At 39.1% G+C, this 14818-nt stretch overlaps 1 protein-coding gene across 2 annotated transcripts in view; it reads right to left on the bottom strand.

Moving 5' to 3' along the window:
- The window catches only part of THBS2 (thrombospondin 2), a 74161-nt gene that overhangs the window by 34244 nt on the left and 25099 nt on the right, over positions 1–14818 (bottom strand). Inside the window, exons 5-10 of one of the 2 annotated variants that reach the window (XM_075203520.1) lie at positions 6837–7024; positions 5206–5346; positions 3355–3448; positions 2816–2983; positions 2550–2726; positions 1851–2024 (exon numbers count right to left, since the gene is read on the bottom strand). In XM_075203520.1, coding sequence (XP_075059621.1) covers positions 1851–2024; positions 2550–2726; positions 2816–2983; positions 3355–3448; positions 5206–5346; positions 6837–7024 — 942 coding nt within the window. Of the gene's footprint in view, positions 1–1850; positions 2025–2549; positions 2727–2815; positions 2987–3354; positions 3449–5205; positions 5347–6836; positions 7025–14818 lie in introns of both variants that reach the window. The other variant, XM_075203519.1, reaches the window with a different exon arrangement.

The raw sequence follows: 14818 nt of genomic DNA, 5'->3' as shown, positions 1-14818 counted from the left end.
TTTAGAAAACAAAATATGTCACAATATGCCTTAGATCTGTTATTTACATTCATATATTAGAAGAGATGGATGAGATGGATTACACAAGGGATTCACAAAGCATTTGTTATTTGTAAAACACAGTCAATGATAAACTAGGCACTTTTAAAAGGCATGTAGATGTCTCAAGCCTGATACATCATACTTGCATTTTGCGAGAGTCTCCCGGACTCCCGGGCGAGTGTGGCAATCTCCCAGAATTAGATCCCAAACGCCACGATTCCCGGTGAATCGCGGCATTTGGCCCCGCCCCCGCTGTCAAATGACGCGTTTGCGTCATGACGTCACAGGGAACGGGGCCAAAATGACGTCATTTTGGTCGTCCCGCCCCCCTCACGCCCCCCTCCACTGGCTGTCTCCCGGAAGGGAGCTGAAGAAAGTGGGCAAGTATGTGATACATTCTTGCAGAAAGGAACCATCTAGGTAACGAGGAGTAATATCTGTTAACATTCCTGGGGGGAATTCAATTCCCCCCGAATTAGCGCGGTGTTAAAACTATTACCGTTATTACGGTAGTTTTAACCCGGCTTTCTGCTCGCAGCTCAGGGAGCTACCGTAATAACGGTAATTAAGCACATTATTACTGTAATAACAGTAATAATGCGCAGCCTGCGTTACTTTTACCTGTGCCACGGCTAATTGAATTCCCCTAGCTGTCTTTTCCCCAGCAAGCATGTAAGTATCACACTTCCTATAAATGCACCTAAAACTTAAACACTAAGAGCCTGAGTCATTAAGGAAAGTAAGGCAAAAAATTGTTCTCGGGGCAAGCCATGTTACAATGCAAGGGGTGCAAATTAGTTTTTAATATTTTGCACATAAGTTAAATACTGGCTGCTTTTTTTCATGTAGCATACAAATACTTGATAGCTTTATTTTTACACTGAAATTTAAAGTTAATCTAGGACATGCCCTACCCAAACTATAAACCTGTCCCCACATTTTAAATTTACCTCTCTCTCCAATGCAACATGGTTTTACCTAGGTGCAAAATTACTCCTTTTTTTATGCATTGCTTTCCTCACTGACTCAGGCCCAAGGGCTTTGTGTACTAATAAGCTGCAGTGCGCCATTTTTTTGAAGCAGGGCTGTGCCATTTGTAATGTTTAACTCGCCTCTTTGAATATTTACTGATCAATGGTTATATGAGGACCTACAAGCCTAAAATAATACTAAACAATATAAAAAGGAACTCCACAAATGTGCACTTTAGAAAACTGTTATTTTGTCACTTCCATGCTTAAAACATAACTAATAAACACAAAAACAGCTACTCCTCTAAGAACATTGGGCCTGATTCATTAAGGAAAATAAGGTAAAATGAGTAATTTTTCTCCTGGACAAAGCATGTTACAATGAGAGGGGTGGAAATTAGTTTTTTATTTTAATAATATTTGATAGCTTTATTTTTACACTGAAATTTAAAGTTGATCTAGAATATGTCCTGCCCCAAATATAAATCTGCCATTACATTTTAAATTTACATCCCCCTCCAATGCAACATTGTTTTATCAAGGTGAAAAGTTCTTTAATCAACAGGGCAGTAAAAGAAATGTAATGAGAAAATGTTTTTTTCCCGCTAACCCCTCTGTTCACCCAGTACACAGTAAAATACGCACCCGGAATACTAATTATTGACTGGGCACATCTCTGTCATCTCACAGCTGGCCCCTTTTTCCATACCAGAGTACTTATTGGTTTCAAACACTGTCAGTGAGAAGTAGTGGTAGAGAGCCAGAAGTCTGCACAGCAGACCGAAGCTGGTAATTAGTAGAAAAATCATGAAACATTCTCACACATTTATAACTTACCAATTGGACAGTCTTGCTTATTACACATCTCCTTTTCTTTTGTGTCTCCAGCACATTTTTTCCCTCCATATTGTGGCTTGGGGTTATTGCAAAGACGGGACCTGTCTCGTAGACCTCCAGCACAGGTAACACTGCAACTAGACCATGGTGACCAAGGACCCCATTTACCATTAACTGAAATATGAGAAAGAACATTTCTGTAATCTGAAATTTGCATTTAGCATAAATTCCCAATCACAAATTTCAAATTTCAAATCATATCCCTCATGGTGATTTAGAAATATAAACATATATACATGTATTTTAGTTTATTCTAACCTATGTACTTTTGAGCTGGACATATATCAATTGAGTTTAAAAATATAGATATCTGTACTCTCTATTCACCATAATAGGATTTTAAATTAAAACTGTTATTTTTTTTATGTTGCTAATACAATGTTGCATTATGCAAAACAATTAACCCTTATGCTGCAGATAAGATGACAAACTGTTTCAATGCTGTTTTTCAACTTAAATAACAGTGTTTACAAATTATTACCATTATTATCAACTGAAGATACTAGTCCACTTAAGTAAGAGCTGAATGTGATTTAAAATAGGCTCTAATAAATTCAATACTCTTTAATTGTGTAGCAATATGGCATTCTCTTCGTAACCATAAATACACAATTAGAAATATTAGTCAGAAAAACGTACTTGGGCATGGGGCTCCTTCACACTGTTTTGTTTCACGTCCACTCCCAGTGCAGTTTTTCCCTCCTAGCTGTGGCTTCGGAGAGTTGCATAAGCGAATACGGGTGATGTTGCCAATTCCACAGGTAACAGAACATGCTGACCATGGAGACCAATGACTCCAACCGCCATCCTGACGTACTTTTAAAGACAAGAATAAAAGAATTGGAGTCCAGGATTCATGAAAAAACAAATCTGCTGTTTACTGGAGAGACACTGTAAACACTTACTGCGGTGGTCACATTTCCCAACATTGCACATTCTAGTTTGGATTGATGAGCCAACACATGTGCTACTGGTAGCATCACATGATCTTCCACGTTGCTGAGTTCCAGAGCCACAAGTAATAGAGCAGTCGGTCCACTCGGACCATGGAGACCAACCAGCCTCACTATCTACTGCTAATAAAATCAACAAGATAACAATTAATAAATGATGCAATTTATCACAAACTACATTTAATATATTTTTTAAAATCATAAGTTAGAAAGTCAATAAGTTTACAGGTATATATAATGTATAACAGAAAATCTGACAGTGAGGAAAATAACTATTTCCTTCATAAGGATATCTATCAGTCACTGAGCAAATGTAAAGTAAAGAAACATATATAAAGAAAAAAGTTAAAATAGCTAAAAGCATAATGTAAATTTTGTATGAAATGTTTTGCACTTCTAATCTGAAAAACTTGTATTGCCAGTGCTTTCCATTACAATGTTTAAAATTGAACAGTCCTTAAAATAAATTAGGGGACTAAAGGGACACTTACAGAAACAGACAGGGCAACACTCTCCTTCAATGAATGTTGGGCTGCCACAGTTCACAGTTGGACACGTGATCTGTTGGCAAACGGTTTTTGAGTCCTGTGTAAACAAATAAAAGATACAAGTTCAAACAAGTCACACATTTTTCACTGAAACAGAAAAAACAAACAAAATATGACTTTTATAAAGTTAAAAATATGCTTATAGTGTAAAATAAATGATGTTTTACAGTGACCCAGTAACTATAGATCATTGTCACATAAGCAAAATGAGAATGATGTGTATGACATGAGTATGCAGTTATCAACATGTGTGGTGCTGGCGACCGAGCGGGCCACACATGCGCTTTGGATGCCTCCCCTGTAGACAGAGAACTACATCTTCCAGTATGCAGTGGGGAAGGAGCTTGTGAAGGAGCAGTTACTAATGGCAGTTGGAAATATAGGGGGACTCAGGGAGACAGACATTCTGAGGGAGTCCTCTGCAGCAAGACAACTGGAGAGCTGAATGAAGGTCTGAGTAATAGACGTAAGGCGGGAGTGGAAAAGGATTTTCAGTGAGCTTAAGAGACAGCTGAACTGAGAGGAGCCATCTGAGATGCAGATACTGGAGAACAGTGGGAGTAAGTAATCTATATTTACCTTACTATTGACTTGCTTGAACTGAGTATTGTGTTACTAGTCAGGTAAGGAACAGATGGGGAGACCTGAAGAATACTGTATAATACGGTTTTGCAGGACTGTGATATAATAACAAGGGTGAAGGGTAGGGACAGATAGTTAGGGGACAGAGACTGAGTTTAAAACTGATAAAAACTGTTCCAAACTCTTTGGCATTATCTGCTGTCTGTGGGAAAGCCTATAAATGTGTGTTCAAGAGCCAGCTGTTAATAAAGCGACTGTATGCTAAAAAGTAGAGAGGGAGCAGCAGGGTGTCAATCGTATTCTGCATTTGTGTTAAATTGGAGTATAGAAGGACGAGCGAGCATGTTTTACCAAATCACCAGGGAAAGAGACGTAGTGTTCTGTATTTGAACTGCCTATTAACAAAGACTGCATGATTCTGTAGTACAACACAGCACCACCGCGGACGCTTCTGTGACAGTGCCGCGGCTGCTGTACAGTACAGGGCAATGTTTAGTGCCCGTTCGTTCGCGGAGGGGAGGGGTTTCTGTAGAACCAGAAACCCGCCTGCGTGCGCCCCTGGGTGGAGGGTTCCATGGTCTCTCACTGGTGTTGCTAACTTCATGACACTACCCCACAAAGAGTCTACAGTACCAAGATGGAGGCACTGTGTGACACTGAATACACGATAAAGAGTACATTCACAGTCAAGACACACAAGGATTGGAAGGCAAACCCTAGCAGAGGAAAGGGAGAGTTACACATGTATAGGATTATTAGTATGTATTACCAAAGTAATTAATAAAGTATTTTTCAGAAATTGATGTGTATGGGTATATTCAATGTGTAGTGATTTATTAATATGTCTAATATGTCATGTGATATAGCGCATAGGGATTTATGCGTGCAGCATAATTATGTATAGTATATAGTGGTTGATGTATATTGTATGACTGAAGATCTGTACCACTGTCACCTTATATAGAACCAGAACAGACAATGCGAACTTTCAGGCAGTCAATATATAGATTCAGGGAAGTAAGTGTGGATCATAAATAAGATTTTAAATATAATTTTTTTGCATTTAAATGAAATTACTAATCTTTTTTAAGGTTACTAAACACTCTCTATTTATTCATGTACATAGTATATGCAATTTAATTATATTTTCTGACCATTTTCCATTAAGTATCTCATACAAGAGCTGGTATTCTAAATTTGAAGTACTGTTACCTGACAGGTGCATTTTGTACAACTGTCTACAATCCAGTCCTCATTATCAGCAAAGACACGTCCATCCTGCCAGCACAATGACTGGTTTCTGAAAGTTTTATTTGGGCCAATCAATTCCCACAACTCCTGGTTTTCTTCAGACTGAAATGATTTTTTAAATGAAGGCAACATTAATACTGTAACATGCCTTAAATAATTTGGCTACAATTATGTGCAATGTGATATCATTCAATTATAACAGTGAGACAAGTAATTCTGGTATTTTGCATCTGGCAAAATGAAAAAAAAAAAACACAAATAGAAATAACATTTGTTCCATAATGTTTTACAACATTTTTTTATTGCAAAAAGTATCAAGGACAAGTTGCTAATATGTTATTTAGTCCAAAGTCCATGGTTGGGTGCAGGTATCATCTTAGAACGATATAATCAAGTCATAAGTATGAACCTTATTGACAGCCAGAAGCCATGAATCTAGTAATGGAGGAGATTTACTAATACAAATGAAACATGTTGTATTGCCCAAAGCAGACAATCAGATGATTGTTTTCACTTACTTAACCGTACCAGAGAAATGCCAGAATCTGATTGGCTGTTATGGTCAACAGTTATTTTCCTTTACATTCATGTTCATAAATGTTGCCCAATGAGAATATACAAACAACGCTTGCTAGATGCTTTGTCTCTCAGCTTGTCTGAGCATCGTAGACCTTGCTCCAGCCTACATCATTGCCAATGCTGCCATTTTAGATGTCAGTGGTCATATTGATATCCTAATGATCTAAAGGAGCCTGGGATTTGTCAAGGCTTGGATATTTGTGCTATGATTTGTCACCATAAATAAAATCATGTCTCATAGATTTTTCCCTGCTTGCACAACAGGATATATCCTATGTATGTATTTAAGATTTGTTACATTGTTTAAAAGTTCTTTGTTATATTATAGTTCTTTGTTCTCTGTTGTAATATATTTTACATGGTTACAGAATTACAGTTGCCTTGTAACACCCTTACAATCTCCATTATACAGTCACACCGCTACCAATTGCAACCAAGATGCTCACCTATTTTAGAATTCTCAAGTCATTGCTATTCGAAAAATCACCAATCAGGGAACAACTCTGGGGACAGCAAAACTCAATTTAAAGCTTGTCAGACAATCTGCAGAAAACATCCCTTTCAAAATAGAATTCAGAATCTATTGATGATTTTGGTCCTTATGGGTTATGAGTATATTCATCTAGTATGCATAATTTTGCATCTTGGCAAAACCTTTTGGTGCTGTAAGAGGGCAAATTTAAAATGTGTGGACAGAGTTGAGAGGTGGATGTGTCCTAGCTGAACGGTAAGTGAAAGTACAAAAATAAAGCTGCTTAGTGTACTATATGCAAAAACAGACAGTTCTTTAACTATATGAAAAATAAATTGTGTTTGCACCTCTTGCATCGCAACATGGTTGGTCCAGGTGCACATTTGCACCCTTTAGCTGGATTTGCTCCTAACACTAAATGACACTCTGTGTTGACATGACCAATCAGCAGTGTTGTAATCGGGCATAATCAGTTGTACCAAGATTTATCCCGATAATTGTATTCAGTTGAAAAATAAACATGTTGATAAATGAAACTTACCACTTTCTGAAGGTTTTCAAGCAGATTATTAACAACGTGGCGTATGCTGGACAACTCAGTGAACATAGTTGTTAGCTCGTCACAAGACCGGTCACAAAAGTCCACCTGCCTATCTTCCTTTTTCCCAACATATTCAGTGATGGGGGAGAGATGGATCATTTCTGTTTTCTCACTGATTGCATTATCACCTATGAAGATCAAACATTTGGCCTCAGATTTCCACAAAAATTTGATTACCCTAGATTTATAAATCCCCAAGTTGACTGTCCTCACAAATTATAACAATATTGAAGATGTAAGTATGCAAGATAAGAATTGCCTTTTCTCATTAAAATGTCAAGAGCAGTAGTGGAACTTCTGTGCAGGGGGTGTGGCTGCTACAGGTGCCTCCCTCTGCAACCCCGGAGCCTCCACACATTTCCCCGATGCTACTGCTCTGATCTGAGAGGAACAGAGGGGATGGAAGTACTCTTTTCAATGCGACTGCACATGCGCAGTGGAAACATGTAGTGGCCATGCATGCTCACAAGAGGCCTTTTCAGAGCAGAGCAAGTGACCTAGAAGCATACAGCTGCATCGCCTGGCTCCTACCCGAACTTTGCTATGGAGCCAGGCGATGCAGAGATCAGCCCCTGGTCAAGTGGTTTGTCTACAGAGACAAAACAAATGTAATGTCATTTATATGTGGGGTATGAGGGCATGCGGGGGACATTTTATAACAAGTGGGAGGTGTGATTTGGGGGTGCCATGGTCGTTTTGGGTCTGTTTTTAATTGTTCAAATTAAGGGTAATGTATAGCCATTTTGAAGGAATGTCTGATTGTCCGCCACTGCTCTAGACTCTCAGACACTTTATAAATGCAATGTTTAATGCTATTTATTCAGAAAGTACACATTTTCAATTATAAGTTTAAGAGAAAAAACTTCGATAAACACATCACCAACATACATTAACATATATATTTTAGAATACAATAATAAATTATAGTATAAATTATGTCATATACTAAGTTACAGATTGCAGTTTAATGCTACAAGCCAGTTTGATATTTTCAAAAATATTGACTTTCTTAAACAGAGATTTTACAGTCTAAATAAACAAAGTTTCCTCTCATGGAAGCTTCAACTGCTGTCTGAAAAGTATTTTTTTTACAAGAGTCTGATCTCTGAAAAAGTTGTGTCAGTATTCAGAAGAAACTGAAACATTTTGGTCTGGCATCAGTTCTTTAGTTACTGATGCAAAATACTGCCTGAAATGACCAGTACTGTAAACTGTACAATGAGTGGTCAATAATTTTGGCTGTGTATCTTAAAGTATATTGTAGGCTATTGTATAGCTCTGACACACATTAAGGTGGTATTTGTTTTTATTTGAAAGGAAACTTCAAATCTATGTAAAAAAATCCACTTGCTGTATGTTTCCCCTCCTCAAGTTGTCTACCAGTCTACCTGAGGTTTTTTTTTCTAAGTGATGGAGCTAGCCATGTGTCCCATCGTGTGACTGTATGAGTTTTCAGTTCATATTACAAATTACTTCCATAATGTAAACCAGGATTCTCAGCTTATGGGAATGGTAATCAATCACATTGTAAGCCACGATGCTATACACAGGCAGATGTACTATAAAATGCATTGCTGGGTCCTCCTGTACACTTATCAGCTATTTACATGCAAAGCAGTAACCCAAAACCAGAGCAGTACAATCCATTTGTAGTACAATACAGTACAATGCACCACTTTGCAGATCCCTACACTGGCTCCCTGTGCCCTCCAGAATCAAATTCAAATTACTCACCCTTACCTACAAAGCCCTCAACAACCCTACTACTGCATAACTCTCAAATCTCATATCAAAATACTTTCTCTCCCGCCCTTAGATCTACCGCTGACCTTCGCCTTGTTTCTGATAACCATCTCTCACTCCTGTCTAAAAGATTTCTCCTGTGATGCTCCCCACTTATGGAGTTCCCTACTATGCTCAATCAGACTTTCCCAAAGCCTTCAAATCTTTAGAAGCTCTTTGGAAACCCATATTTTTTAGAGGTGACCTTATCCTTGATAATAGTATTCACACTAATGCACCCTCCCAACTGTCGCAACTTCCATTCTGAGCCACATTTTCTCCTCTTGGTCAGCTGTACCCTCTTCCACTTAGAATGTAAGCTCTCTAATGAGCATGGTCCTTCATACCCTTTGTTTTTATGTCTGCATTTATTTTGTCTACTTTGTATGTTCCTGTTTTATGTATGTGCTGTTTTCCCTACTGTACAGCACTGCAGAACACTATGGTGCCTTACAAATCTACGATAATAAAAATAAAAATAGTGGTGTGAGAAGAAGAGAGCGGGGGTATGTCAGAACAACATGTTACATTATGGTTATGGAGGGGACATGGAAATATGACACAAGATTTTGGACTGATGGCTCTATGAGCGTCCTGTTTACTTAAACCTAAAATTCAAGTTGATCAAATGCATGTGTTTTGATTATGATCTGCGCGTCCCCATGGGTGCCACCAAGTCGATCTATTATTATTATTAATTATTATAAACATGATTATTTTAATATTCACAAGCATATATGTAAATACTTTAATTTGTAGTAAAATTCAAGCTATAATTCCCTGTTCCCTGAATATTTTATATTCTGGGCCTGATTCATTAAGGCACGGAAAACAAACGTAAATTGCGTTTTTATTTTAAAATACACATAATTCGTGCATATGCATGTCCATATTCAACTAGGAGCAGATGAAGAAACGTCTCTTGTTGAATACAGGTCTACATATGCTTTGCTTTGACAAACACAGTACACAAGCAGAATACGTCCAATACATATGAGGAATATACTGTCCCATATGTAGACAGTAATTATCATCACCTGTTAACAAAATAGTCATTTATAAAAAAAACAAACAACTGAAATATATTTATCATAATGTTATTAGAATCTACTGTACATAAAATCCATTAATGCAGTTTCTCTTGATTGCAAACATTTGTTCTGGCATGTATACCCAAACATCATCACTATCACTCGGAACACCTGACCTGTAGCTGGTGCAAGTGATACGACAGAAAAATACGCACCATGTAGATGCCCAAAGCTTTAATAAGACGTTGCTACGTGTGCTTGAGCTTGGCACACCTGTACTATACATTGATTGAATGCATATGCCCCTTCTCCTCACCGCTCCACCCATAAAATTGTAGGCTTTTGGAAGAGAACTTTGCCCTCAAAAATTAATTGGTTGTTCTTGCATTCACTGGCCAATTGTGGGCATCAGCATAGCAATTTTATGTAAAATATGGCACATATCAGAATTAACGTTCCTTAATGACTGAGGCCCTCTGTGTCTACCTACAATATACTTAAAGGCTAGAAGCTATGTAAGTATACAGAAGAAATAAAGACGTACCACTGAACCCCAAAAATGAAATGTTCAGCGTTACCCTCACATTTCTTTGCAGCTCTGTTAAAAAGTTACCTCACCATTTCCACTAGAGATAGCTGATGCTCCATGCATATCTGTATATATCTCATATTTAGGACAGTTTTGTAATGGGACCTAGCGCGGCTGCACATATCACACAATACATACCTCCCAACTGTCACAATTTTGTCTGGAAATCCCCATTTGCCGGCTACAAAAGGGGCAGGGCTTAACAAAGAGTGGGTGGGGTTTCCATAAACATAATTAATTGTGGGTTGGGATGTGCAGAACAAGGTGTGGGCTTATTTTTTCCTGGTTTCATGATTATAAATGTTAGGAGGTATACACATGTGCAAGAAAGCTTTTAATTAACAATGATTACATTTAGAATTCAGTCTACTGGTCAAGCTTCTTATGCCAATTTTCTAGTGGATCATAATCACATGGAAGCACTATAGGTATGCATCCACCATTTTCTGTCCATCAGTTGCAGAGTTGTTAAATGTGGAAGGATTCTCTCATCTCTAATTACAAATGCTGTTTACTTTTTACAATACCATACTATGCTCTCCAACCATCTACTAGGGATGTATCCCTTCATACATAACACGGTGGACATGACTAAAGTAGGATATTATTGAGTGGGCATGAAAACTATTGAGTACAAGGTCGCTTCCATGCCCTTGACCTATATTCTGTAGATATAAGTTTTGTTTAACTATATATAATCACATTGATTAAATAAACCTTGGATAAACCTACAAACTCTTATGAGAATGAACTTCCTATTGTTTATTCTAATAATGCTATGTAGATTTATCCCATTTTAAACTGTGATGAATTCTGTTAAGTTATAACTATATAAGCAATAATGTTTGACGAAAATATAAAATATTTTTGAAAGAGAACACTTTTAAAATATATTATATGGTATTGTCAAAGTGTCTGCTGAATTATGTTTCTTAGGCGCACTATCCCTGCAGAGCCTAAAATACCATACATGTGCACTATTAATCATACAAGCATTTAATACTAAAAACAGATTATAGATCCCTACAGTGTCCTTTGTAACATATGGATTTGTCCTTTTACCTTTTCTAATGGAGCCCTGGAGATATCAATGAGTGCGAATACAAATAGTTATCCCACAAGAAATATAGTTTTCTATTTTAACTATCTAGAATAAGGGTTCTTAACCTTTTTCTTCCAGGACCCGAATTATTTAATTGAATATGCTTTGCATCTCATTCCATAGTTTGTCATAAATTATCTTAGTTTGTCCACCATAAAAATAATAAATAGCAGTATATATCTTATATATAATTGTCATCGGTCTGCTTGTTTGTGAGGTAATGTATTTGGACACCCCTTCACTGATTGGGATGAAACCAATGCAAGTTGGTCCAATTGGATCCTGGTCAGGTTTTAGGGCTGTTAGGGTCCCAGTTGGATCTCCCATTGGTGTATACTGGGCAGAACTTTGAACTGGGGAGCCTGTTCTGAACTTTCCACTGGATGGATTTGGATGAAAACTTCACAACCTGGTAGCAATGGATCCCAGAAAACATACTAAGGAGTTGAGGTCCCGATCGGACCTTCCATTGGTGTACGCTGGGCAGAACTTTGTCCAGGGAGCCTATTCTGGGCTTTCCACTGGATGGAGTTGGATGACATTTAATAAAAAACAAAAAAAACACTGGTCAGCCACCTCAAGGGTATGTTGGAAGAGCTGATAAGCTGCAAATTATTTTTAAAAGGTTGACAGTTCAACTCATTGATAACTTAATAACTTGAAGATTGAAATGCAAGGTAATTCAGGTAGTAATAAATATAAATACAACATTTTGAAGGGAGCTCCCCAGCTCTGCTCCACTCAAGTTATATCTAGGACCTCAAAAACATGTTTTTGAATGTGAACGTCTGCCCTTCCTGGGTTATATATTTTATGGCTGTGGTCTCTAGATGGATCCCGCGAAACTTCAAGCAATCTTAGATTGGCCTCAGCCTGTCGGCTTTAAAGCAATTCAGCGATTTTTAGGATTTGCTAACTTCTATAGACAATTCATTCAGGTATTTTCTTCTCTGGTAGCACCTATCACTGCTCTAACTAAACGCTCTGCCAATTCTAAAGTTTGGTCACCAGAAGTGGTTAAAGCATTAACTAAAGAAAGCATTTACTAAAGAAAGCCTTTACTACCGCACCAGTGCTTCCTCCGTTGGAGTCGATGCTTATCCCAAAGGTCCCCCATGGAAAAAATCCTGTCCTGTGGACAGGACTGCCAAGAGGAATTCAGGGCCCCGGTACAATAAATTCATGGGGCCCCCCTCATAGTTGAGTATGGTAAAAAAAATTACGGCGGCGCAAAAATTTTCAGAGGTGTGGTCATGCATTTGGGGGTGTGGCAAATGCACCATTGGGGCGTGGCTAACACATCAAAATCACTAGGCTCTCAATTCACCCGAGTGTCACATATGTCCAAGCACTCCTGACTTTCAGGACATCTAGCACCAAAATGTAGTATAGAAAAAATGCAGTGTGTACACAAAGAGTTCAGTCTTGGCCTCCACCTTACATTGGGCACAACACTCACCAAAAATTTACATTGTCCCTACTAGAATCACAACATATCACATACTGTCCTGCTCTCTCCTACCTGTTCTTCTCACTTTCACCACCTGTTGCTGCATGTTTCTCTAGTTGCGGCTTGTCTGGATCCTGGAATGCTGGGGGCCCTATTTGGAAAAAAAGAGCTACATTTAGATAATTCCAAACAACCCTGGCGTTAAATCAATACCATCCACGATTAATAATTAGGCCTTCCTCCAGCTCCAATATTACAATAATGTGCCCCTTCATCATCGCCATGCCTTATGATCACACTGCGCCCTCCATGCTGCTTTTGCCCCCTTCATCTGGCTCCCCTTCATCACACTATACTATGCTGCTCCCCCCCCTTTTTCAATCCCACTGTGCCATGCCTCCCCCCTTTTTAACCCCACTGTGCCATGCTGTCCACCATTTTTTAACCCCACTGTGCCATGCTGACCCCTGTTTATTAACCCCACTGTGCCATGCTGCCCCGTTTTTTAACCCCTCTGTCATGCTGCCTCCCCATCTTTAACCCCTCTGTGCCCCCCTCATTTTTTAACCCATCTGTCATGCTGCCCCCCCCCTTTTTGTAACCCCTCTGACATGCTGCTTTCCTGTTTTTTAACCCCTCTGTGCTTCCCCTCATTTTTTAACCCCTCTGACATGCTGCTTTCCCGTTTTTTAACCCCTCTGTGCTCCCCCTCATTTTTTAATCCCTCCGACATGCTGCTTTTCCGTTTTTTAACCCCTTTGTGCCCCCCCTCATTTTTTAACCCCTCTGTCATGCTGCCCCCCCCCCCCGTTTTTTAACCCCTCTGTGCCCCCCTCGTTTTCCTCCCTTCACTTACCTTTTCTCCTTTATTGGTCTTCTCTGCTGCTCTGTGCTCCATTGCTCCAGACTGACTGAATGCTGGGCATGACATCACACCCGGCATTCAGACAGTCTGAATAGAGCACAGAACAGCAGAGAGGAGGGATGCCGGCTCCGCGATCAGGTGAGTATGTTTTTTTTTTTTTAAACTAGCCCGCTCCCCCCACCAACGACCGAGCATCCCCCCGCCGCCGCAAAAAAACAAAAAAAAAACGTTTTAAAGAAAATATATTTTAAAAAAAAATCAGCAGCGCAAGGGCCCGGGTAATTAGTACCCGCTCCCACCCCCTCTCGGCGGCCCTGCCTGTGGATTCTGCTCACGGAAGTTGTCTCCTGCGGAGATTAGCTACGGTATAGGAGAACGGGAATTACTTGCTATAAAACTAGCGTTGGAGGAGTGGAAACATCTTCTGGAGGGTGCTTCTTTTCCAGTAATCATCTATACTGACCATAAAAATCTGTTATATTTACAATTTGCTACGTGTTTGAACTCCTGTCAAGCCAGATGGTCCTTGTTTTTGTCACGATTTGACATCTTCAGACCACGATAAAAGAAAAAAAAGCTGATGCCCTCTCACGTTCTTTCGACTCTTCAGATATAGAACAGGACAAGCTAAAACCAATTCTGGATCCTGAATGTATTTTAGCCACTACTCCCACTGGCCCAATGATTCCCAGAGGAAAGACGTTCATACCATCTCATCTTCATGGTAAACTTCTTAAATGGGCTCATGCTTCTCATTTTTCTGGTCATGCCGGAATCAAAAAGACCAAAGAATTAATCACCCAAAGTTATTGGTGGCCATCCTTATCCTCTGTTGTTTAACAGTATGCCTCCTCCTGCACTACCTGTGCACAAAGCAAAATTCCCACAAAGCACCCATATTGGTAACTACATCCTTTACCTGTTCCAGATCGTCCTTGTAGTCATCTTTCTATGGATTTCATCATGGATCTTCCGTTATCCCAAGGTTACTCTGTGGTCTGGGTAGTTACTGATTGTCTCTCTTGAGCAGACCACTTCATACCTTTGAAAGGCCTACCCTCTGCTTCTATTTTGGCGCAACTCTTTATAAAAGATATCTTCTG

The sequence above is a fragment of the Mixophyes fleayi genome, chromosome 3 (assembly GCF_038048845.1).
Source record: "Mixophyes fleayi isolate aMixFle1 chromosome 3, aMixFle1.hap1, whole genome shotgun sequence".
In the NCBI taxonomy this organism is placed as follows: domain Eukaryota; kingdom Metazoa; phylum Chordata; class Amphibia; order Anura; family Limnodynastidae; genus Mixophyes; species Mixophyes fleayi.
This window is presented reverse-complemented; position numbering and strand designations above follow the sequence as displayed.